Here is a 24,571-nt window from a genome sequence, read left to right as displayed (position 1 = left end):
CATTTAAAGTCTTTGCTTTTGTCTTGCTAGAAAGGTGATTTATGAAAATGTTTAGAAATAAGATAAGCCACTTGTTTCTAGAGATGTCCGTTTTAAGTGTTTTTACAAGCTGATAAGTGCCCATCCTAAGGCCACTGTCAGGGCTGGCCTCTGCAGGCATGGCAGTAAGCCCAGCTGGAACATTTCTGCCAAGCATCCTGGCTGCCTGGAGCAGCTCTGCGACTCGACAGGCACACCATGCACGCCTGGAGAGGTCTGGGGTGGCCATGGGTAGAAAAGAAGGGCCAGATGCTGGGCTTGGCACTGCTCTGGAGAAGGCTCTTTTCAAGCAGTGTGGACACCACCAAGGAAACTGATGGCAAAGTTCCCAGTACCTTCTGCTGTTCCAGGGCTGCACCTGTAGATTGTTTGTGCAAAACTAGTCCAGTCAGCAGGGGCTGCTAGGGGAATTTTTTTAGTAGGCTGCAGGGAATCCTTTGGAGTGTAATTTTTAGGCAGTTTTCTTTGTCTAAAACCAATCACGTCCTGACCGTGCTCTAAGCACCTTTGGATAGGCAAATCCTCCACAAAGAGGTTTGGATAGGTTCTGTAAATAAGTAATCCAACAGAGCTGTGAGGTCCTGCTCTCCTCTGCAGGCCACCATTCTTGTCCTTCCATGCGTGACTTCGGGCTGTACATGTGGTGACCGTGAACATCTGTGTTTCAGAAACCACCGATCCGGATGAACAGCTGGAAATTCTCCATGAGGCGCTGAAACTGCTGCCGCCTGCACACTGTGAAACGTTAAGGTATCTCATGGCACATTTGAAGAGGTAGGTGGACTGTCTGGAAAGAACTAAGCCAAACTTGTTCTTAGGAAAGTTCATGTTAGGACCTTCGGAAGAGCCTGGGCAAGGCCCACCAAATTCTGCAAAGCAAATTAAGAGTTGCTCCTGGAGTCTGGCTGTGGTGGGGAATGATAGATTGCACAGTGGTAAATACCCAAACATTGTTTTTTACCCAACTTTAAGCATTCACAAAGTATCTGAAGGACATAAGTCTAAGAAGCCCACAGTTTCGAAGCACAAAAGTCACCTGCCTAACAAATTTGCACTATGTTTAAAGTTAGTGAATGTTTATGAAAAAAGAAAAAAATAGTCTTTAGTATTGCTGGGAGTAATAAGTTACTCCCCAGGCAAGGAAATAATACAGTTTAATGCCTATGGATTGGTGGCTTTTTCTGCTGTCTCGTCTAACCTGATCATCCCTGACACCCTAAAAAACATGGTGGATATTGGGCACAGAGGGCCATCTAGCCCCAGGTGCAGTGGGGTTTGCCAGCATGGATACCCCCATGCCAGATGCCACTCTCAAAACTAGGAACATCAGTTCTGTGTGTGGTTTCTCCACCACCCTCAGATGTGATTGAAACTGGTCAGTAGGTTTAAAAATTGCTAGATAGAGATTGACGGATGAATATCCAGTGCAGCAGCAAAGGTCCTATTTATTTCAGGAAAGTAGGGGGAAAAAATCAATATGACGTGTTAGGGTATCAATTTCATCTTCTCGAATAACTCAAACTTATTGGCAATATATAAGAATTACTCCCTTTCTTTAGAAAAAGACTTGATTTTAAGCTCTTTTTTTTTCCTTTTATAGATCTTGTACAAGTAGGAATACGTTGACTCTGCTGAATACCTCAGGCAAAATTCAGCTACAGGGTTTCTGCCTGATTTGTCCATTTATTTCAGTGACATTTCAAATGTATCTTTTAGAACAGACAGAGGGATGAAAGACTTAGGGAGAAATAAAAAAAAAACACTGCTTACTGCTTGTCAGGTATGAAGTTCATTTTTCCTTACCCTGTTCAAGAGTTGCAATTGCTGCTCCAGTTAGCAAGTTTCTTTGGCACATCATATTTGTGGTATAGGTGAACAATAAGGTAGAAGGGTGACAAAATTCACTCATTTTTAAACTTCCCCTTAGTATGTTTGTTAAAATGGGCTGTGGTGCTGGAAAAGCTGTTGTCTTGCTACTGAATTCAGGTAATCAGACACAGCTCCTTTACCTGAGATAACTACTAGTTGAAGACACAGAAGTTTAGAAACATCAATCCCACTTGTTTTAAAATAAAAATTAAAGCAGAAGACAAAAAGGGGAGAAAAAGCTTGTCTTTATGTATACACACCAACGGATTTGTTCATGCAACAAAAGAAGTGCCAGAGCAGTGAAAAGAGAAATAATATAACCAAGCTTTCAGTTACTGTCCCTGGATACGTAGTTGTTTCTGGGAATCCTTACGGAGATTCATTTTGTATAAAACAATAGTGTATATTTAAACTTTTGCATAATACAAATTTGTTTCCTCAATTGAGGCAATTCACCAGGATGGATCAAGGCAGGAGCTTCGGCTCTGGGACAGGCTTTTCTCTCCCGCACCCACTGCAGCAGACAGCAGTAATGGGCCGCTCGGGGCCAGGCCGTTCTCCTCCTACACCCCTCGTGGCGCCGATGCTGCCCATGCTGAGGCAGAGCAGCACAGAGGAGCACAAGGTGCTGTGCTAAGAAATACCATCCTGTGACCGCAGAGACCATCCTAGCTGTCCAGCAGTGACGCTGCTGGCACTGGCTGAGCAGACGTGTTTCTGCAGTGGCCCCGGCAGAGAATGCCTCTCCTGTGGGTATGGTTCTTGGCCAGGAGTTAGTTTCTGGAGGCAGCCTCCACATCTGCCCAGAAGCAGGGCCTCAGCCCACGGCTTTGATGAGGTCAGGTTCCTGTGGAGCAGCAAAACGTGGCCTCCCTCCATCCCTCCTCTTCTGCAGATGGAGACCGGGCAGCAGGAGCCCACCATGGGCTGGGGCTCAGCTGCTTGGCAGATGTTAGGGTCCACAGAAGAAGAGGCGTGGGGGTGGGAGTAGGCCTGTCAGAGCGCAGACTTCATAGCATGCTGCAGATGCTATGAAAATGAGCTTCTAGTGAGATCCTCATGGTTTCAAAGCCACCCCAAAGTGATGATTTCATTTTTTAGTACAAGCCACAGGGCGTAATTTGTACTGGAGGGGAATGAGGTGCATTCAGGCCAACTTAGCGCAGTTAGCGTGTAATGCGTAAAGGCAGTGCCTTCACGCGTGCCTCGCCTGCAGTGCAGTTGCACGCGTGAGGGAGCGGCAGTGTGACCACGTGGCGTGGAGTCACATCATGCGTCTCTGGTGAGCTCAGCTGCGCACGTAGCAGCTCTGAGAGGCTCTCCAGGAGCACAGCCTGCTTCCCAGGGGAGCAGCCTCCAAGTGCTGCAGATTAAAGAGCAAAAGCAAAATGGTCCCAGTTCGACTGAAAGCAGTCATCAGCCCCCTCACTCAGTACACTGTAACCCTTCTGGAGGTAAACGTGGTCTGTGTGCCTGGTAGGAGGACACAGACGTCTGACTCAACGTATATCTGCAGGTCTGGGAGAAAGGCAGAAAGATGTTTCCAGCTTCTCCTCCCCATTTTTTTTTCAAGCCTATGCAGGTACTATTTGGCGCGGAAGGCATCTTTCAGTCAGTGAAAAACACTTTTCTGTCCTCTCTTACAGAGTAACACTTCATGAAAAGGAAAATCTCATGAGTGCAGAGAACCTGGGCATAGTTTTTGGACCAACTCTTATGAGAGCGCCAGAACTGGATGCGATGGCTGCATTGAATGACATCCGTTATCAGAGACTTGTGGTGGAGATGCTTATAAAAAATGAAGACATTTTATTTTGAATATTTTGGGGGTTTTGTAATAAAAAAGGAAGCAACAGTGTTCTATGGATGAAGGAATATTTTAAAGTAATTTAATGGCTCTTGTCGCTGAATTCCATATTTGCTAGAGCTTTCGATGTATTCAGGATAAAAATGAAGGAACTCTTTGTCATTTCTGTAGTGCCATTCAGCTGATGTTGAAAAAGGTTAACACATACTTTCCAGTACTAGTAATCCTGGGTGTTTATCATGTGAAAATAAAAAACAAGAAGCCTACAGCTATTGCATGATTTGCTCCCTGTTCTCCCTGCTCTGGTGAGAATCATTCCATGAAGAAAACAACTGATCTGGTGCAGCATCTTTGTTCTGGATAGTTTGTGGTTGTAATTCAGCATGTTTCTCAGTGTAAACCTGTTGTGAATTTGCTTTTATGTTCTATGTAATTGGTTTCTGATACTAAAAAGAAGGCCGACTTATGTGAAATTGAGCCTCTGGCAGTTTATTGACACTTCATATCATTCTCTGCCACTTTTTTGGCTGATTTGTTCTTGGGTTTCTTTCAGTTTTTTCATCATATAGTAATTTGTTTTTAACAGAAACAAAACATGTACTTTAAATGTTACTTTAAGTAATTCTCCATGATGTTTATGGTGGTTGCAGTGAAATCTGCAATGCTGAGCAGTGTTCCTTTATTATGATTGCTATTTCAATTGTAATTTTGTATTTTTATCTGGCATGCATATATTAATTTATTAAATTTTGCTTTTAGAACTCTAACACCAAGCTATTTATTTTTACTTAATGAACGTGTTTCAAAAATACTGTTTGTTTCACTGTTCACATTGATAACTTTCACACTGAACAGCCTCTGAACTAAAAGAAACAAGTTAGGTCTTTACAATTTCTGTCAAGACCACTCTGCTCTAAATACTTCAGAGCCTGATGCTTTGTTAAGGTTCCCAGGAATTTCTCTTTATATTTCGTTTGAAATTTTCTTTCTTCTTTGTCCAGGGTGCTTCTACAGAATGCTTCAGAACTCTTAAATAAACCAAAAAAAAAGGTACCATCAAGCCATTTACTCCTTCATAAATGATGTATACTGCTGTAATTAACTATATACAAACTGGCATTGCAGTTTACCATTACGTAGATGCCCTGAGTAGATGGATACAGCACCGAATTCCAAATGTAATACCTCACAGAGTACTTGCTTCACACTGAAGTTGGGGTGAGGATGAAACAGCAGCTTCCAGGAACGTGGAAGCCAAAGCCCGAGGTTGAAGGGTTGGTAATAATGGAAGAGAAAAACGAGAAAGGAGTGAGTCAGTTTGGGGCACATAAGCAGGGACCCGTGTGGAAGAAGGACACAATGAGATCCTAGGTTAGGGAGATGCTTTGGTTGGGCACCTTCCCTAACACCTGCTCCAGAGGAGAGCAGCCAGGTGAGGCTGTTTGGAGGTTTCACCTATTCCCTCCCCTCAGACACCAGGAGGAGGAATCAGTTCGTAATTGCAACCAGCTGGTCTCCCTTCCTGTGAGCAGTAAGTAGCCTCTCTGCACCACACCATGCTTGTGCACACCTCACCAGGAAGGGGGAGAAGCAGCCCTCCTGGAAGTGGGCAGTGAAGGCTTCCAGAAGGAAGAGGGTGAAGCTGGGGATGCCCAAGGATAAGCGCATGGTGAGCAGTGCTCTGGGTTGGGTGGCTGCTGTGGGGCTGATAGAAGGGGCAGAGCAGGGAGAGGCTTTCAGAGGATGGAAAGTGTCATCCCCTAGCTTTTTTTTTTTTTTTTTAATCTTTGGTGTTACTGGAAGTGACTTACTGTTATAACTCATGTATAAATCATTACCTCATCTACTGCCCAGCATGTGGCACGTTATTACCTTATCTACCCCAATGAACTGGCACAGCTGGATACCAGCCAGGTTTGACCACAGCCTTGCTCCCCCTGTCACTCTGTGCTCCCCAGGCACATCTGCCTGGGACCTTCCAGCAGCACCATCTTTTCCCTGCTGCCTTGTTTCTAAGCCACCCCCACGTTCCCTCCCCCTGTCCCCACAACGTGGGATGTGTTTCCTCACCCCTGTGTTGTCTGATGGCCCTGAGTGTCCCCATCCACTGCTGCTTCAACTAAAAAGAAAGTAATTGTGTTTATTTAATTGTCATTTCATGTTAAGCGTGTAGTTAGAGCCCCCATTTCAATCTTGTTATCATTTTAGTTACTATCCTAAGGAAATTTTGTATTTTCCTGAGTGGTAACCGTTCAAGCAGGTAGTGCCCAAATAAATGTTGCAGTAGGCTTAGTACTTTTTTTGGCCAACCAGGGAGGTATTTTGCATGTGCATATAGTCAATTACGTTAAGTTAAACTTATTCAACTTTTTAAGGAAATACAGAAAGCTAATACTTGTGGTATTCACAGTATTTAAACGAAGATAAAATAACCTAGGTCCACAAGAAGCAAAGGTCATCGCTGACTCAATTTGTTCTTTAAATGAATTGACTTCCATGATGAATAAGCGTTATCTGTAGTTTGTAGTTGACTTCAGGGTATCCAGTGCTGCAGGACCTGTACCTGATGGCATGGTGTGTGCCTACAGCACAGGATGCACCTCTGCGGGGGTGCTGGAGCCACCCCGCTGGCACCAAAAAGGGCACGGGGGAAGCAGGGGGGGACCTGAGGAAAAACTCCTTCCTTGGACTTCTAATGAAGAAATGAGGAGCATTGGAAGCAAGTACAAGAGGGTGGTAGTGGTCAAGGGATTTGAACGGGGTCTGAGGGAAAACAGACCTTTCACTGAGGGCAAAGGAAGATAAAATTAATTATTAAAAATGATTGAGGCAGGGAATGACTTTGTCTTGCAAAAAATAAATATTGGAACTATTGGAAAATATTTAGGGCTATGCATGGGGCATAACTGGGAGCTTCAGTGTGAGAAAGGAAACATCTTTTGGTGATGATGGGTTGGCGCTCCTAGCAGAGGAGAAAACTTGGAGGTCCCCATGCATCTGGTGCCCAAGGACGCTGAGTGGTGTGGGGCTGCTGCTTGCCTGGATGAATGCACACTGCTGGGGCTGGCCGTGCCCTGCACCAGGGGGATGGGGAAGCAAGCTGCCTCTGGCACCCGGATGGGCAGTACTGCTTGTCCCAGATTAGCTGGCAGGGTGGGAAACCTATCATAAATGATTTTGTGCTATACCAAATTTTTCCAGCCCCAACGACTAAGTAGGAAGTAAAGGCTCCTACAAGGCAGCTATGATGTGCTCACCCTGTTCTCAACCTTGTTTTTGCCTGCTGATGAAAGTTCTGCAATGTTTGCATTACGGCTATAATTATATTGCAACAAGGGAAAAAAAAAAGAGGAAAAAAAAACAGTAAACCTAGCAATCATGGATTTCTTTTTTAGTCATGCAAAATTACTGCTTAGCAACTGCACGCCAGACCTAGAAAGCTTATGTAATGCAAGAGAACAGGGGTTAGGAAGCATGTTGTGGATTAAAATGATTGCTGAGCAAGCTGTGTAAGGAAGGAGCTCGCTGTGCCTTGGGTGCACGCTAACAGCAGCACAAGCGAACGGCTGAGGAGATGTGCCAGAGAGCACGCTGTGGAAAGCTGGGTCAGCGCATGGGGCTGGCCATGCCAGTGTGCACCCCGGTCAGCCTCGAGCTTGGGTGTTGGGCTCCCCGCTGCTGCCAACCAGGCCGCAGCATGCCTCTGATTGCCTCTACAGAGCCCCTGCGCAGGCTGAGGGCTTCTCCGCGCTGGCCTGATCCACTCCCTGCACGGGCTGCTTCTTGGTGCCACCTTCTGTACATCAGTTTGGACAGCACGAGTCTTGAGCTGCTCTGATTTCTATTCCTGGCTTCATGGCCGGAGTGCTATTTGTTCTTATTTGATCTCTCCGAAGAGCGATGTCAATGAGCTGCTCGAGGAATTTGTTTAAGACCTCTTAGTTGGGCATCCTTTCCTACCCCTCACGTAAGTGTTTTGTCTCAAGGACATGCGTAGCTCCTCACATTACTCAGGTCTTTATCACTACTCTGCCTCAGTGGATTGCAGAAAATGATTCTCAGGCCTCTGGGACACTTTGATTAATGTATTTCCTGAGGCAATTAGGCATTGTTTTGAAAAATACATTTGGCAGCCAACCAGGATTCATTTTCAAGAGCTACGTTGCCTGCAATTTGTTGTTCTTGCTATGAATTTTAGAATTTGAAATTTGAGCTTTTTCTCTTTGCTGATGCAGCATGGAAAAAGAAGCAATGCAAATAGGACAGTCCAAATTATTAAAATTACCTTTTTCTTTTTTTTTTTTCCATTGATATTCATACGGTGGTGTATTGTAGCTCTCACTGGAAAGATCACTCACTAAGCCCAGAAGAATTTAGCACGAAACTGTTCTGCTGTGACATCTACCCCCAAGTCTTCTGTTATTGAGCAACTTCAACAGCGAGCCTCGGCCTAGCTAAACTGCTGCTGCTTGCTGGGCTCTAGTCTGAGAAGCCACCTTTGTTTCTTTGTCTGCTTCTATTTCCGTGAAGAGATACAATAAGAACCAGGAGCACAGATGCTGTCTTCTCTTGGACTCTGCAGTGTGGCCTGAGTAACAAACTGTGACTTTTTTTTCCTTTTCCCCCCTCATTACACTGTAAGTGTGCTGAAAGCAGCCGGAGGAATGAGGCCCTCGGTGCTGTCATGGCCTACTGGAGCGACAGCAGCCAGTGCCGCGTCCTTCCCGGTGTCCGTCACCGAGTGTCACTGACCTGCACATGGAGAGGGTGTGGGAGGAGGAGAAAGGAGAGAGACCACCAAGTCTTTGGCAGAAAGTGCCTTGGATGCAGCCATTGTCTGATAGGGAGACAAACTTCCCAGTTAGGCTAATCTGAAAAACAGACTTTATTCAGACTGGTAAACCTCTTTGTTTCAATGCCAGTTTCTCTTGTGCTGTTTTTGCTCCTGCATTGCTTATGTTACACTGCTATTGCTCCCCGTGCTGTATTGGGTGTTTACTAAGATATTTCCCCAACTGTCTTGAATGGGGCGTTTCGAGCTTCTGTCAAATCCCAAATACTAGCAAGCAGGGAAATCAGGAATTTAGCTTCAGGTGCATTCTTGAACAGAGAGTCAGCATGGACATAACGGAGTGGAAATGACCTCCTGGCCCCCGCCTCACGCATGGCTCCGGCCATGGGGCTGCCGGGCCTTGCAGCCACTGCTCGCTGCAGCCTGTATTCCAGCATGGTGTAGTTTTTTTTTTTTTTTTTTAACACTTTGGCTATCTGTTTGAAAGCATTTCTTCAGTAGAGTTTTTTTGGTTTTGTTTTTTTTCCCCCTTCATCAGTTATAAACACAACCTGTAAGCTCACTCTTGGCCAGTGCAGAGGACAAATGTGGCAAAGAGCTTGCAGCCTGCAAGGGGGCAAAATAAACCCGGAGCGTGGCAGGTGAGAGCTGCACAACAGGAACCACAGAAGCCAGTATTTTCCATTCATTACCAACAAAAAGCTGTGCGAGTACTGGCAAAGATCCCAAGGTAAGCAATAGAAGTGCGTATTTTGGCACGGAGTCAGTGGCTGTTGAAGTACACCCCACAGAGGCAGGCCTGCCATGGGAAGGAGCAGGGCTCGGCCCCCGGGAGCCACAGGGCAGCGGGGCTGGGGAGCCGAGCCTCCTGCCCCAGTTGCTGCCATGAGGGGGGTGCTGCCTTCACCCGCAGCCGTAGGTGAGATGGATGCTTTGCAGATATCCCTGCTACGTGCTTTCTGGGACCAGAGAGGGTGTGTGGAGGGGGAGCCCTTTGCAAGAAGGGAGAGTGCTCTGCCAGGTAGTTTCAGAACTAAAAATAAAATAGACGTGCTTTGCTCAGTGTTTACTCAGCTAACACGGGCCATGAAAGACTTGCTAGCACAAAACGAGGTGCCCTGGGGCTCCTGCAGGCTCACAGAGGTGTTTTGCAAGGTTGTAAATCTTATCCTGCTGCGCTTTCCCCGGGAGCGATGGGGATGGCTCTGGCTGTGGCGCGCGAGCACCCTGTGGTGTGGAGCCCTCCAGGGCTCCCAGCCAGAGCTGGCCGTGTGGGACACGTGCTGTGGGGTGCTCCGGTAGCCAGCCGCTTCACTGCTTGGTAGGGATGGTTGTGGCCAGTGCTGTCCTTGTGGGCCTGCGCTCGGAAGAGCTCGTGTCAGTGGCGAGCTGGGATGATGTGACTTTTCTGGTGGACTGGGTAAGAGAAGGAGCTAAGCAGTGAAACATGCTTCCCACACTGCCAGTTCTCCTTTCCACTGGCTTCTTGGTGGAGCTCCCCCAAAATGTCTCTAGGAAAACTCTGAAATACAGCACACGGGCCGAAACGTGTCAGGTCGCACAGGAGCTGAACAAGCAGCTTGCTTTTGTGTAGTGCTTGAAGTGAACGGTCTGCACTGCAGTTACTCCAACAGAGAATCAATCCTTATTTTAAAACAGATGTGTATTTAAACATGTCAATGTGAGCATCCAGAGAGCTCCTTCAGGTCAAATGCTGCCTTTCTTGTGAAAGCTTTTGTATGCAGTGGCATGCAGGTAGGATGATAGATGCATTTCCAGAAGTCAGGCAGTGGCAAGCTCTGCTTTCGGCACTTGTAGTAACTCAGCTTTGTACTTATAAAAGCGAATTTGCATCAGATATGTACCCAAAACATAATATAATGATACAAGGCCATATCCTGAGGCAGATGGATCTCAGCCCTCAGGTGCCCAACGCTTGATTAACCCTTGCCTAGGTGACTGCCCGGTCAGCACGTGGCAGGGCTGGCAGCGCCCGCTGGGCCCCCGGGTCACCCCTGGGCCACTCTCTGTCCAGTTTTACTTTCGTCTGTCACTTCTGTGCCTTGCAGGGTTTTCTATGTCTGCAGAGAGAGAACTTCTGCTTGGTGGCTATAGGTGAAGCTCAGAACAAACCCTGGGGATGGCATTGGGGGTGCTGAGCTTGGCTTGGCACCGGTTTGTCACAGCGATCCGAATAAGGCTAAATCGAGTGAAGCCTGGGTGTGTTTTCTGCCTTGCTGGCCTGGCCTGTACAGCTGTGTGATGTTTGTCTGGGCACTGGAGGAACAGAGCTTCTGGGCAGAGGGGTGAGGGGCTTCCTGCTTCAGTCGTAGAGTAACAGTTCAGATCCAATGGCTGGTTTGCTCTGTATTTCTCTCTCTAGAACAAGTCTCTTGTGTGGGACCTTTCTGCAGCAACAGGCGGTAGCGGTGGTTTGTGTCAGGCCGAGTACATTTTGCAGAGGTGTAGGAGGCTTCCAGATGGAGACTTGCCCTGCCGGGAAGGGGCAGGGACTTTAATAACTTTCGTACAGGTGTCGCCCAACCCCATCCAAGCATAACTGAGATTTCCCTGAGCACACCAGCAGTGTCTGAGGAGCCCTGCAGTGCAGGAAGGTCTTTGTGAGGGGACGTGTCAGCCCTTTGCTGTCCTCACAGCACTCTTCCAGAAGCATGCTTCTTTCTGATGAGGTAAATGTGCGCTGTGTCTGTGCTACATGTCAGCTCTGTAACCACAGAGGCTACGACCACGCTTTTGACATGAGTTCTTGGTATTTTAATTCTTTTGGCTTGTGCAGTAGAAAACAAAGAAAAGAAACACTGAAAACAATTTGCTACAAACATCAATGGGAATAAAATACATCTGTGGGATGGCTCAGTATGGAAAGCTACAATTCTGAATTTCTTAAAGTTGTAGATTTAAATCCTACATGCCATACGTGTTGATATCTACAAATGCTTAGCATGTTCTTATGTGCACTGGGCTAAGCAGAAGTACGGTCCGTTAGGATCTCAGGATTTGTTAATGCCTTGAAGGCACTGAAAATATTTCCTCCCTCTGTCATGCTCTGCCAAGAGATGGTTTGCAACAGCAGCCTCTGAAACGCGGTGCTGTGCCCACTGCCCCTTGTTGCTCACCTGTCGTGACCTGGTGGTGATCGTGACGAGCGACTGGCTGTGGGAGATTGCTCCCGGCGGGATGGGTGTCCTGCTGCCTGCAGCTGGAGGGGTAACCAGCACGTGGCCAGTCCGCGCGATGTCCAGCCAGCTGCCTTCTCCTATCCAGCGTGGCCATGAGCTGCTGTCACCAGCAATGCCGCTCTTCTGACACCAAACTGCATTATAATCTGCAACTACTGTATTTGCAAGTTTAAAATTATAGATATATAAAACACGCTGCTAATATTGCTAATATTTTCAGCTGTTATGCCCTTACTCTCCCTGATATAACATCCACCAAGTGGAATTCGAAACGCAAGTCTATCGTGATGAGCAGCTGGGCTCCCCACGCGGCAGCGCACGTACCCCCAAGAGGACGGCTGAGGCGCAGGTGGCTTTACCCTCTGCAAAGGGTAGATGAACAAAGGCACCACAAAATGGGGTGGGCAGTGTGGGGAACAGGGGTGTAAGCATGCCATTGCTGGCAGCATTGTTCAAGGTGATCTCTGTTCTCTGTTAGCTTCACTCCCGCTTCCCCTGCGCGGCCCCTGCAGACATCAGAGCCTCCTGCACCTGCTCTTTCCCCCACTCTACTCAGGAATTGCATTTGTGCTTGTAACTCATGACAAATATTTCAGTCAAAATCTTGTGTTCCTCGCTGTCAGAAGCACTTGGCGTTCTGCTCGCTTGTAATGGGGCTGTGTGGTGTCACCCTGCCAAAAAGACTTATCTGCAGTGGTGGTTGTTCATGGCTGGCTTCCTTCAGGCTAGAGTGGGCAGCATCCCTTTGCAGAGCTTGTTCCTGATGTGCAAATTATAGAAGCAATATCCTGAATTTGGATAGCAGGGAGTTGTGGGTCTTTTGCTTTGTTTTTAATCTATGTGAGTGCAACCTGTTCTGCCCTAGCACCGTGAGGAGTAGGCTTGCCTGGAATCTGGGGGAGGGCTTCACAAACCATGCCAGAAACCTTGGAGCTAAATGTATGTGAAAAGGCTATTCTATGTGGGAATTACATATAAATAATCCGAAGATTTTAAATAAAGTATTGCAGGTTCTCCACCCTGCTTGTTGCAGACAGCCAGACCTTTCCGAGGGACACGAGCCTGTGTCACCCAGCAGCTACCATTTGCTGGAGGCAGTGGTTTTGCTCTCCTGCATCTGCTCAGGAGCCGACGGGCCGGCGCTGCGTTGCACGCAGGGACTGCGTTATGGAGCCCGTGGGACCCAAGGGTGTTGTTGGCGTCGCCGCAATGCCTGCGGCTGGCTGTGCAGCAGCTGCTGGCCCTGGGCAAGGCTGGGGAGCAGCCAGCCGCCCCTTTGAAATGAGATCGCGGGGACAATGGGAGCTGCCGGCTGGAACACGAGCCCTGCCGAGCTATGTGGATGGAGGGTAAATGCAAACCTGGAGGCTGAGTGCCGGGTTAGCGGAGGAGAGTGGCCGAGGGGGAGTGATTTAAAAAGAAATACAAATGCAAATAAAACAAAATAAAATTAAGGCATCCATCATGAAGCACTGACGCAGCTGACAGGCAGCACAAAGGACGTCCGTAAGACATACAAAGTGCAGCTGGTGTCACCCAGAGGCGAAGCGAAGGAAGCTCTTTGTGGGGAATGTTTTCCAGAAAAGGACGTTCAGAGCGCTGCGTACAGGTGGCTGTGTTGGCCATCCAGACCAGCAGCCCGTCTCCGAACAGCAGGTGCCCAGGGGGAAGTGCTTTTTTGCGTCCAGCAGCGCTCCCCGGGATGCAGTGCCAGCCCCCTGTGCCTTGTGACGATGGGGTTTCTGTGACAGGAATCACTCCTGTATTTAGTAGCGTGAAGCTAATTGATCTAGCTGTGGTTTTTTGTCTTCTCCAGACCGTTTTACAGACCCTGCCCAAAGCCCTTTCTCCCTCTGGCTTCTCTTCTAGCTGGAGGGCCGTACTCTTATCTATTTGTTCCTGGTACGGAAGCCATTCACTACCTTGGATGTCTTTGCAATTTTCTCCCCTTGAAATCAGAGGATCAGAACTGCCAGCAGCACTCAGGACACCATGATTATAGCAACATTGTCTTTCCTTGTTGCTTCCTCCCCTTTCCAGGGAACCAAGAGGCTGTCTTTCCTCACTCTGCTGAGCACCGAGCTGAGCCTTTCACAGAACTGTCTGTCTCGTGGTTTTGATCCTGCGTGACATCAGTGAGCTCGGAGGAAGTCACTGTTTATTTTATATATTTGTTTATATAATTCTTCAGAGATGGTCTTTGTCTTTACTTGCCCATATCTCCCACTGTAATTAGCAAACACCTAGCTCTTCACCCCTTTTCCAGGTGATTTATGGTGCTAATAAGCAGGCATCAGCATGCCCTGGAGGAATCCACTGGATCTACCCTGCTATGGAAACCAATCCTATGGAGACTGGAGTTATGGAAACATATCCCTACCGTTTGCCCTTCCACAGTTCAGTAAGCTTATCTATGGGAAGGTTTTCTCTCTTACTCCAAGTTATTTAGGTTAGCTTGTAGCTGTCAGGGTAGGGACACTACCCAGTACCTTCTGAACATCCCAGTAGGTTCCAGGTGATGGATCTCTCTTGAATGTATTTTTTCATGTCTTCACAGATCCACCTGTAAAGCAATAGGAACAGCAGCCCGATTCCCAGAGTTCAGCCTGTATGCCAATGAGGGTACATCAGAAATAAGTGACCGAGCTGTTTTCCCTGAGAGAAATAAAATCCCTAATCTGGCAAGTCACTCCGGTCAGAGGGTGATGCACACATGGCCTGGTCTCCAGTTTGGGAAGGTTCTGCAGTCTCGCTGTGACGCCCTGCTATGTTACAGACAGTCCATTCTTATTTATTAAACACAAATCACAGTGCCACTTAGAAAATATGGCCTTCTGTAAACAGTAGGAGATACTTGACCGGTGAAACACATTGTGCTCCCATTCCCCAGCCGGTGCGGTGGCCCTCAGCTGTCATTCCCAAAAACAGGTGGTGTAAGGCAACACCTCGGTGGCTGTATCAATCCGGCCCCTTGGCAGGAGGCCGTCCAGCCCCCCCCCGGGAGATGTTAAAGGCACTGCGTGCGCTCTGGGCTCCGTGGGGCTGCAGCGGGAGGGAGCCCAGGTGATGGAGGTCTGTCGTGTGCTCCTCCTCGTATTCTCCACAGGTAAACAAGCGTGGTTCAGCGATTGTCTTGGGCTGGGTCCTTGGGAGGGTGCGGGAGCACAGCTTTGTGTATGCATTTGTATAAATGCACGTGCTCTGGGAGCAGCCTGTCCAGAAGGAGGTTTTATGACATGCCGTATCACTCAAATAAGAGCTTTGGCGTGCTCTGATAGCAGCTAAAACATTCCTAATTTCAGCCCTCAGACAGTTTGAAATGAGAAGTTTGTGTTTAGTTGTTTTCCTCTCTGTGTGTTTGCTATCTTTTTGCCATGCTCTCATTTACTCTAGTGCTAAATTTATTTCCCAGTGTATGAGAGGGTCTAGCAAACATGGTTTGAAGTGTAAAATGTCACTAGTTTCAGGACTACTGACAAAGATGCAGAATAGTTTTGCAGCTGTATATGTTGTACCAGGATAATTCTCTGTAAATTGTCCTTTGAAAGAATAAGGATTTTGTGATCCTAAACCTTTTTCACCAAAATCAAGAAGTATACCAAATTCCTACCAAGCCCCTCCAGAAGGTAATGGTGTGAAGGATTTTAATTGGATTAATAAAGCATAGCAAAATGTTTAACCTAGCTGTGACACTATGATCACAGCGTAGGAAGCGAAAGCAGCCATCGGGAAGCGAGCAGTGCCCGGCTGCGCAGGGCCCGCACGGGGTTTTTGCAATGACACCCAGGTATTTTAATAGCGTCTGGTGACAGGACAAGGCTGAGACAGAATCCTTGGCATCTCAGCTTAGCTGTATGAGAGGACCTGGTGAAAAGGCAGTTAGGAAATAAGGGGAAATCCTGGCTCAGTCTGGAGTCAGCAGCAAAATTCTTGTTGAATTCAACAGCCCAGGACCTGTACTGAGAGACAAAGAGGCAAGGGAGAGATCTTCCAAACATGCTTGTGGTGAGGCTCAGCTGTTCTCCACTGCCTCTCGCTGCCATTAAGAGGGGTAGGTGGCTCAGCAGACAAGGGAGCACAGGACATAGAAATATGAGCACAAGTTGTGAACTGCTTCTTTCTCTGCCCTCCTGGGTGCTGCCGGAGTGGCTCCTGGCATCAGAAGGATCTTGTTCTGCGTAGGCCTCAGGTGGAAGAGCCTGGATGATGCTTTCACCCAAATGGCTGAGGTTGGCCCCATTTAACATCACTATTACTGGCAGGACCATAGGATCAAAGACGGACAGGGCAGCAACATAAGAAATCCCTGATGATGGGTATCCTCTGTGCTAAACTGTCTGTAAATGCTGAGCCCAACCACAGCCGTGGGTTGGGAGAGCCTGCAGGGGATTGATTCCTAACGCACAGTCTGACTTCCACAGTCACGGCCATTTGTTTTTGCCATCTGCATGTTGGCAGCTCTTGCTGCCTTCATCCTGATCTGACCTGCAGTCAGATAAGCAATTGCTCCTGCTGGTGGCATTTGCAGCACACAGGTGAACTGAGAGAGGAGCCACAAGGTGGGCTTGGCGCTGGCCGGCCACGGGGCCTAGCTTCTGGTGGCACTTGCCCTGTGCCTGGCCCCACAGCATGTCCCCCGCCCCATCCCGCTGACACCTCCCTGCCCTTCGCAGCCGGGCTGGCCCTGTGCTACGAGCATGAGACGCGCCTCGTCGAGGACCTGTTCAGGGACTACAACAAGGTCGTGCGGCCTGTCGAGGACCATCGGGATGCCGTTGTCGTCACGGTTGGGCTGCAGCTCATTCAGCTTATTAACGTGGTACAGTATGGGCGTGTGGCACGGTGCACATGTCACTGTTGGTTGACGGGGTATCGCCAAATGCCATCACTTTCCTTCTCCTCTAATCCTGGTGTCTGCTGCTGGTGTCTCCTTTTCTTTCTTTCTATTTTTTAAGGATGAAGTAAATCAGATTGTAACAACCAATGTACGTCTGAAGCAGGTAACTAAATATTGCTAACTATTCTGTCCTGTTCAAATAAATATGCTAGACACAGCCAGGAATGAACTACTTTTGGGGGCAACTTGGACCAAAGGGTCAGCTGGTGGAGTATTTCTTCATTCTAGGGCCTCAAGAACAAAAAGCTTTGGACACTAGTGGCCTTAAGAAAACCATTTTGCACCTGAATATTCATTTTCTGATCGCAATTCAAACAGTAGGCTTTGGGTATATTTATTTTGGATTAAGTGTCTTAAACCAATATTGAAGTTAATGTTAAAAACAACCAGAAATCTGTGGGGCCCAGTAACACATATTGATGCTTACCTGCACGACCCGAAGCTAGGGAGGTGGGTGTCTCTAGGAAGTATTGAGCAGTGCTGGGAGAGGTTCTCCCTGGCTGAACTCCTCCCTCTGCAGCAATGGACAGACGTCAACCTGAAGTGGAATCCAGAAGACTACGGCGGCGTGAAACAAATCCGCATCCCGTCAGATGACATCTGGCGCCCGGACCTTGTCCTTTACAACAAGTAAGCAGTGTAGGAAGGAAAGGACATCTCTGCCCAGTAGCACCTTTATGAAAACTGAGACAGGAGGGTGTTTTTGCACTGCCTGCTCTCTAATCCTGTCCCACAGCAATCCCATCCCACTGCAAGGACCAGAGGCTGAGCACCAACTGCTTTCCACAGACAGCTAGGCTGCTCCCAAGCCACTGGGTAGCTGCTAACATCCTTCCTTTCACAGTGCAGACGGCGATTTTGCCATTGTTAAATACACCAAAGTCCTTCTGGAACACACAGGAAAGATCACTTGGACGCCACCTGCCATTTTTAAAAGTTACTGTGAAATTATAGTCACGCACTTCCCGTTTGACCAGCAGAACTGCAGCATGAAGCTGGGAACTTGGACGTATGATGGTACGGTGGTGGTTATTAACCCGGTAAGCAACAGTTTGGTAACTGGGAAAAGCAGTAAAGACCTGGGTACTTTCTTAGAGAAATCTCAGATTTAGAATGGAAAATAACTGTGCTTTGACTGGAAAACAAGCAGACACTACCTGTATAATACCCCGTTTATAAATCGATCACAAAAATTGCCCAGTTTGACTTCTCAGATTCTGAGTATATTTATTTCCCATGTCTTCCCCAAATTTCCTGCCTGCCTATCCTCTTACAGCTTCATGCCACTCCTTATGGTGCTGCACATTCTGCTTTTGTTTTCCTTATTTTGGGGGGGATAACTTTTTATCTGCTTGTGACTTTCTGTTTACAAGGACTCTTTCCCTGTCTCTTCAGGTATGTCTCCAACCTGTAGATACTTAATTAGTCTTTCCCTTCAGTGGACTATCCCTGATTCCTTCTTTAAAACATTCAGTTGAACTCTGTGCAAAGGATGATGTTCTAAAGCAAAATCACATAAATAAGAGTGGTTGCTTTGCTTACAAAGATGTGTAAAGTGCCTGACTTATTGGAAATTCTGTTCCTGAGTGACTGCCAAGTTAGGTTTTGTTCAGAACATCTAATACTCTATTTCTGTTATTTATTTTCTGTCAGGAGAGCGATCGTCCTGACCTGAGTAACTTCATGGAGAGCGGCGAGTGGGTGATGAAGGACTACCGGGGCTGGAAGCACTGGGTTTACTACGCTTGCTGCCCCGACACGCCCTACCTGGACATCACGTACCACTTCCTCATGCAGCGCCTGCCACTCTACTTCATCGTCAATGTCATCATTCCCTGCCTGCTTTTCTCGTTTTTAACTGGGTTGGTTTTTTATCTGCCCACGGATTCAGGTATGTGAATTTATTCATTCTACTGCCATAAAGATGGCTCTTCTAACAAGTTTTGGGGAAATTCTGGGCATCTGAAGCCACCACCCAAACCAAGGGGTAGTGCTTGCTAAACAGATGTTTCAGCTCAAAATAACAGGTCTAAACATTCTGCAAATAAAAAGTAAGCTCTGAAAGCTGAAACTATTAATACAGACAAATTGGGCTGATTTCCTATGGAAAACACTGATTAACTGTCCAGTTAATTTACTTCTGCAAAACAATGATTGGCCTAGCTGACTTTCTTATTCTGTCACTCAGGCTTTTAGTACAGTTGTACGTTGCACAGTATGTGAGCAAGCGGGGGGCCTGAGGCCCCTCTGCACCGTGCTGGAGCAGCGACCTTGTCATTTGCATGCGCACATCGGCTTGTTTGACATGGAGTAATTCTGGCCTCTTCTGGCCTGCTTTGTCCCTGCTGAGCAGCTCTGCTGAAGAAAGCTCTTTCTCCCTGCTACCATGTCTCATGCTTTGTTCATTCTGCCTTGCCCAGCTTCTCATACTGCTTAATTTCACTGAGCCCCTTCTGTGAAAGACTTCCAACGCAAGTTCTTTGGGTGGAGAACTTTACAGAAAGTTGAAGTGGATAGAAAAAAGCTGTGTGAATCATGATTTGTGGTTCAGTTCTGACATCCTAAGTACTGAAATGTCCCCCATGGCAGCTGACCTCTGGTGCCAGATGTGATTTTTTTTTTTTTTTTTTTTTGTCCGCTCACTTACGCTCTGGCAGGCTCATGCTGTGCTGAGGCAGGTGGACCCCAAGAGACTCTGGAGCAGGCATTAATCAGGTGCATGCACTCCATCATTCAAATCCCACAGCTCATAAAGTGCTCCTGGCAAGTAAGCTTTCCATACCCACAACGTATACCTCAGCCTAGCCATGTCTGGTGACTTCCATTGTACTGCTGGACCTGGGGCTGTATGAGGCAGTTGGGTTTGGCCAGCAGCATTCATTACCACTTTGGGTGCTGGGAGTGCTGATAGCGCTCCAGGTGCATGAAAATCCATGTGTGTGGATAGCCATCATCCACATCTGAACTTCTCAGATTGACAGTCTCAGCTCTGAATTATATGAACAGCAGTGGTATTGTTTTTTATTATAATTTGTTTGGTTTTGTGTTTTGGCATGGCAGGTGAGAAAATGACGCTCAGCATCTCTGTCTTGCTGTCTCTGACTGTGTTCCTTCTGGTCATTGTGGAGCTGATTCCCTCCACCTCCAGCGCAGTGCCTCTAATAGGCAAATACATGCTGTTTACCATGGTGTTTGTCATCGCTTCAATCATCATTACGGTCATCGTCATCAACACCCACCACCGCTCCCCCAGCACTCACACCATGCCGCACTGGGTCAGGAAGGTGAGCTCGATGCTTTTGCATGTTCTGTGGTTTCCACAGAGCATTGTGTGTGTGTTGTTTGTGGGGTGTTTTTTTTTTTTATGGAGGATTTTCTCCTACAAGTCAGCATGAATCAGGGAAGTAGATGCATCATGTTAGATCTCTCCAGGCACAAGAGCCAGCGTTTCCTACTTAGTTGTGTGTAAAGGCAACGAGACTGCCAAGTTGCTCCGTTACGTAACAGAATTGCCCACTGGGTAAAGTCCTGGAGGGAACGGACAAGGCAAAGCATGGGCAGCTAGGGTACAGGGAGGAGAAAGCTGGCCAGCTGGGCCCGAGGGATGTTGCTAGTCTAATTATCCACTTCTGCCTGCCCAAGGCCAGGCCCGTCAGATCGTGTGAATTGGGAGCGCAAAGGTTGCCAGGGATAGCTGTGCTCAGCTTCCCGTTCTGCAAAAGACAGTTTAGCAAGAGCCAAGGTCTCCTCTGTACTTTTCCAATAGTTCTGCAGTCCTTGGGAAGCAAGGAGATGTTTGCACACCGGCCTAAATGGTGACCGCGAGGTGTAGAAATAATTGGGTGTCCGTTACTGCGAGCTCTTTACCAGGCAGACAGTACCAAAGGGGACCCAGCCAGTTATTCTTATCTTCTATAAGCCTGCCTAGGTTCATATTAAGCCATGACATGAACAGGAGGTTGCTCTGCGGATTTCCTTTTAAGGCTACAGCTTACATCAGATTTGTTCTGCAGCACAAAGAACGCTGCAGAAGAGAGATTTCAAATGACAAACACTGCATGTGCTTAAAACTGATCTGGAAGTAAGGCTCCCTTACGCCAAAGGAAATTACATGTGCCTATAAGGCTTGTAGTAACAAACTATTGGAATAGCAAAGTCAGGCAAAAGTAGCCAGGAGACCCTCTGCCGGCTACACGGCCGAGCAAAATCACTTCCAGAAAGCGTGTGACGGGCCTGCGGATGACACAGACAGAGTGTGAATGCAGCATGTGGTGTGACATACTCCAAAGTGGAATTTCTAGTGAGCCCAGGACAGGAAGTTATCTGGGACCTGAGCAGCTTGCCTTTGTTTACTGCAGAGCTGCATCTGCAAAGCAGCCCCTCCAAACAGAAACATTCCTCTTCTGCCTCTTTGTTTTCAGATCTTTATTGACACAATCCCAAACATCATGTTTTTCTCTACAATGAAACGACCATCCAGGGATAAACCAGACAAAAGGATTTTTGCAGAAGATATTGATATTTCTGAAATTTCTGGGAAGCCAGGTCCTATGCCTGTCAACTTCTACTCCCCGCTTACCAAAAATCCAGATGTGAAAAATGCTATAGAGGGAATCAAATACATTGCGGAAACGATGAAATCGGACCAAGAATCCAGTAATGTAAGGCATTCTTTGTGCATGATTCATTTCTTGCTTTCAAACTCCTACATCTCATTTTTTGGCAAAATATCCATGACTCTTAAAAAAAAAAAAAAAAAGCAACACTCCAAACCCTGTTTTGGCTTTAGCAGGGGACAGTCTTCTGCCCTTGATTCACTCTTTGAGGAGTTACAGGTAATAGTCACAGATAGCAATTGAATCTCAGTTAAAAAAAAAAAGAGAGAGAGAGAAAATAATAAAGTAGCAGTGCTATGGTTTTCTTAATGTGGTATGTGAAGCCACAGAGCTGGAGTGTGAGTAGCAACGCAGATTCCAGAACTGTTAGCAATTCCAAGAACCATCCCTCCTGTCCCCAGCTTGGGCATCTTCCCCCTGTGGTAAGCAATCTTAACAAGCCAGGAAGCAAGCCCAACTGCAGAATTCAGATGTAGTTTTGAGAAGCCACTGTGACTTCCAAATGATAATTCCCGTTTTGATAAGATTTTCTGTTGATCCATGAAAGCTACAAGTAGTCTCTGCAAGTGAAACACATCAGGAGCTACTCCGATTACTGTCTTTTTCCACATAGCAAGCCAAAGGAAGGATAACTGCGTGTAGAGTCACATATGGCAGTGTTCCCCAGGAAAACCTAGCTCTGCCTCCTCCTAGCGTGTTCGATGCAATTAACCCCCTCTTTCATTTCAATTTTTGCAGCTCACACAGCTTTTGAACAGGTAACTCAGTACCAGTCCCTCACCTTTCTAAATGATCAGCTGCTTCCTGCCGAGAAGTGGATGTCTGGCGGTGACAGCTAGCCTGCAGATGGGGAGGGGCTTCCTGGGGACAATAATTTGGCCTCTCCTCCACTCGGGCAGAATTTACACCCCAGTGTTTGTTCCTGTGGCCACATTCCAGAAGCGTGTGAGATGGCTCCGGTCGTAGTCTCGTGTTCCCAATGGCTCCTCGGCAGATAAAGTGCTACCTTCAGCAGGGCTGGCATGGTTTCAGTGCCTCTGGCCTCTGCTTCCTCCTGTACTTACAAGGAGGGTCTCCAGTTACTGGCAAGTGCCCCCTTCGGAAGTGGAGCCCAGCTGCTTGTGTCATCTAGGCACCACTTCCAGAGGGTTTCAAAAATCAAATTCCAAAAATAAACCGCAGGCTGTGGCTCCTGAAGGCTTGTCACATCATTGCATTTGCTTATGAACCACCTCGAAGCGGTATTGGTAACAGTGTCCTCCTCTAGATGACTCACAGCAGCCCCTTCTACTCGTGGTGCACCTGAGGCAAAAGAAGAGGGTGCCTCAGGCCAGGGCGCCTCGGTCGTAGGGCAGAGTTGCAGGGTGGGAATGCCGAGCCCTCGGCCCTGCTGCGCTCCATGCCCCACCCTTTGCTCTTTGCTGGTTTGTGCCATGATCTGCGAGGGGGAAAAAGACTAAGGGAGCTGCGGAGAAGGCTGTCCCAGACCTTAGAGTGCATGGTAGGCATGGAAAGCAGGGACTGGAGCTAAATTAATCAGTAATTGCTTAGGCATCCCATTAGAACGAAAAGGCAATAGGAAAACAAAGCCAGTTGGGTCAAACTAACTGTTTGGCTTCCTACTTTTTTTAAGCTGTCTTTCAAAAGCAACCATTTGACTAAAAATTAGGCTTTCCAGCATTACTTAAAATTGTTCACCAAATTATCAGGCGTTTTAACAATTTAGCCTTAAAACTTGTATTTCTAGTTAGCTTAGGCTTTCTGAATCACTGACCTGATTTTGCAAAGAAAATGAGTATTTTTTGCATACTAGTGGATCTTACTGAAGAGCCCTTCCATTGTTCAAGACAGTAAATTACAAGAATGTCCACAGCAGGCACACTTCTGCAGAGATTTTACTATCTCCTTTCTTTCTTCCTCAGGCTGCAGAAGAGTGGAAGTTTGTTGCAATGGTGATCGATCATCTTCTCCTTGGTATATTTATGCTAGTCTGTATTATTGGAACACTGGCTGTATTTGCTGGTCGCCTGATTGAATTAAATCAGCAAGGATGAACATCAGATGGAAACTATTTGCTGCCCTGGTAAGCATCTGAAAGCGTCTTAATCATCAAAACCTGGCCAGCCCCTGGAAGTTTCACAGGCAGGACTGAGTTCCCCTGGGAATGAGCAGGGATAATAAAATGTAAGGCTCCATACTTAGCACTTCTGAGCTGCTGCTTGGTGCCATTTCATTGCCAAAAGACATACTTGCGCTACTGCTAGACCGAATGGCTGTCAGCCAGGTTTTGGTCCATTTTACCATTTATTAGAAATGTTAACGTATTAATAAGACTGTCTGACTTTGTAACCCACAGACACAATTCAAGTGACATCAATAGCAGTAATAAGCTTTAGCTGAGCAGTAAATCTCTATCCAGCTTTAGCTTCCAAGCTGGTTTCAATATCTGCTCTGTGGTTTTTGTATTGGCAATGTCACAAATGACTCTTCTTGTAACATGGGCTGTAACCAGCAGAAATGTCTCAAACTCCTTGGTTAAGCACTTGATTTTCACGTACAAACCTGAAACGAGTGTCGTGTGTGCCTCTACCTACAGAAACTCCTGGTCCAGCAAAGAGAAGGGAATGTTCCTTGTTGTGGGAAGGATCCACAGCCAGTTGGCTCTCGCACGTATTTATTGCTATTCAGGCCCATGATAAAAGGACTTGCAGAGGAGGATTTTTCACCCTCTTTTATCACTGAGCCCTGCTCTGTGGCCACCCAAATAAGCTGCAGACAGAGAGCAATCACACCTTGGTATCCACTCTCCATTTTGAGTGATGAGTAATTGTGGGGGCAGCTTCAAATTGAGTGTTTAGTATGACATCTTAAACACAACTCTCTGTCCCCTGTTCTGCTGAAATATATCATGAGCATCAAAGTCAGATACACCATCACAAAGAATATTCTTATGGAAAGCGTGAATACTGGTTCTACTCCATGTGACAGAACGATAGGACCTCCACCCCTCAATCGCCTGAATTAACCAAGCTTTCTCTAAATGTTGAGCAGCAGCTCACTCTAGTGACAAAACCGAGTAGTGCTGCTTTTGTCCAAAGACATTTGATATTGTAGGGTTGTTTTTTTCAGTAAATGTTCAACCCAGGCAACAAGCTTATGTTTGCTTCAATAACACAGTGTGGAAGTTCCAGCAGTGCTGTCTATTCTTCTGAAAAATAAATAAACAGAGGTGGGGCAAAGAATACAAGTTACTCATCTTTCCGAGCTGGTTGCCCATGCCAATAAGACTACTTTGCTAACATCTGTAAATAATTTGCTGTGAGTTTAATAAAATAACTTGCATTATGTTAA

General features: G+C 47.0%; 2 protein-coding genes across 9 annotated transcripts in view; both read left to right on the top strand.

Moving 5' to 3' along the window:
- CHN1 (chimerin 1) overlaps positions 1-4,482 on the top strand; it is a 96,114-nt gene extending 91,632 nt beyond the window's left edge. For both annotated transcript variants that reach the window (XM_083842068.1, XM_083842067.1), the window contains exons 12-13: positions 708-813; positions 3,555-4,482. In XM_083842068.1, the coding sequence (XP_083698194.1) occupies positions 708-813; positions 3,555-3,726 (278 nt within the window). In that variant the 3' untranslated portion in view covers positions 3,727-4,482. The remainder of the gene's footprint in view (positions 1-707; positions 814-3,554) is intronic.
- Positions 4,483-5,233: 751 nt separating this feature from the next.
- On the top strand, positions 5,234-24,571 carry CHRNA1 (cholinergic receptor nicotinic alpha 1 subunit). Of its 7 annotated transcripts, XM_083842056.1 has the most exons (13): positions 5,255-5,384; positions 8,051-8,352; positions 9,046-9,237; positions 14,265-14,813; positions 16,381-16,526; positions 16,663-16,707; positions 17,125-17,234; positions 17,449-17,644; positions 18,258-18,495; positions 19,665-19,888; positions 21,026-21,265; positions 23,143-23,303; positions 23,817-24,571. In XM_083842056.1, the coding sequence occupies exons 4-12, from the start codon at positions 14,774-14,776 to the stop codon at positions 23,272-23,274; spliced, it is 1,371 nt and encodes a 456-aa protein (XP_083698182.1). In that variant the 5' UTR covers positions 5,255-5,384; positions 8,051-8,352; positions 9,046-9,237; positions 14,265-14,773; the 3' UTR covers positions 23,275-23,303; positions 23,817-24,571. The 7 variants fall into 7 exon arrangements, with proteins under 7 accessions (XP_083698181.1, XP_083698178.1, XP_083698179.1 ...); XM_083842052.1 differs by lacking the exons at positions 23,143-23,303; positions 23,817-24,571 and having other exon boundaries at positions 5,254-5,384; positions 21,026-22,517; XM_083842055.1 differs by lacking the exons at positions 8,051-8,352; positions 23,143-23,303; positions 23,817-24,571 and having other exon boundaries at positions 5,234-5,384; positions 21,026-22,517.

Source organism: Anser anser (genome assembly GCF_964211835.1).
Source record: "Anser anser genome assembly, chromosome: 6".
Classification (NCBI taxonomy): domain Eukaryota; kingdom Metazoa; phylum Chordata; class Aves; order Anseriformes; family Anatidae; genus Anser; species Anser anser.
The sequence above is the reverse complement of the archived record's forward strand: the minus strand, read 5'-3'. Positions and strand labels throughout refer to the sequence as shown.

What these genes read in the sequence shown, in the direction of transcription:
- CHRNA1 (XM_083842050.1), top strand. Translation starts at nt 9,312, where the DNA reads ATGGGAAGGAGCAGGGCTCGGCCCCCGGGAGCCACAGGGCAGCGGGGC. An exon ending in CCAATGTACGTCTGAAGCAG is followed by an intron (nt 16,708 to 17,124) that starts GTAACTAAATAT and finishes CTCCCTCTGCAG; the next exon opens with CAATGGACAGACGTCAACCT. An exon ending in TTATCTGCCCACGGATTCAG is followed by an intron (nt 18,496 to 19,664) that starts GTATGTGAATTT and finishes TTGGCATGGCAG; the next exon opens with GTGAGAAAATGACGCTCAGC.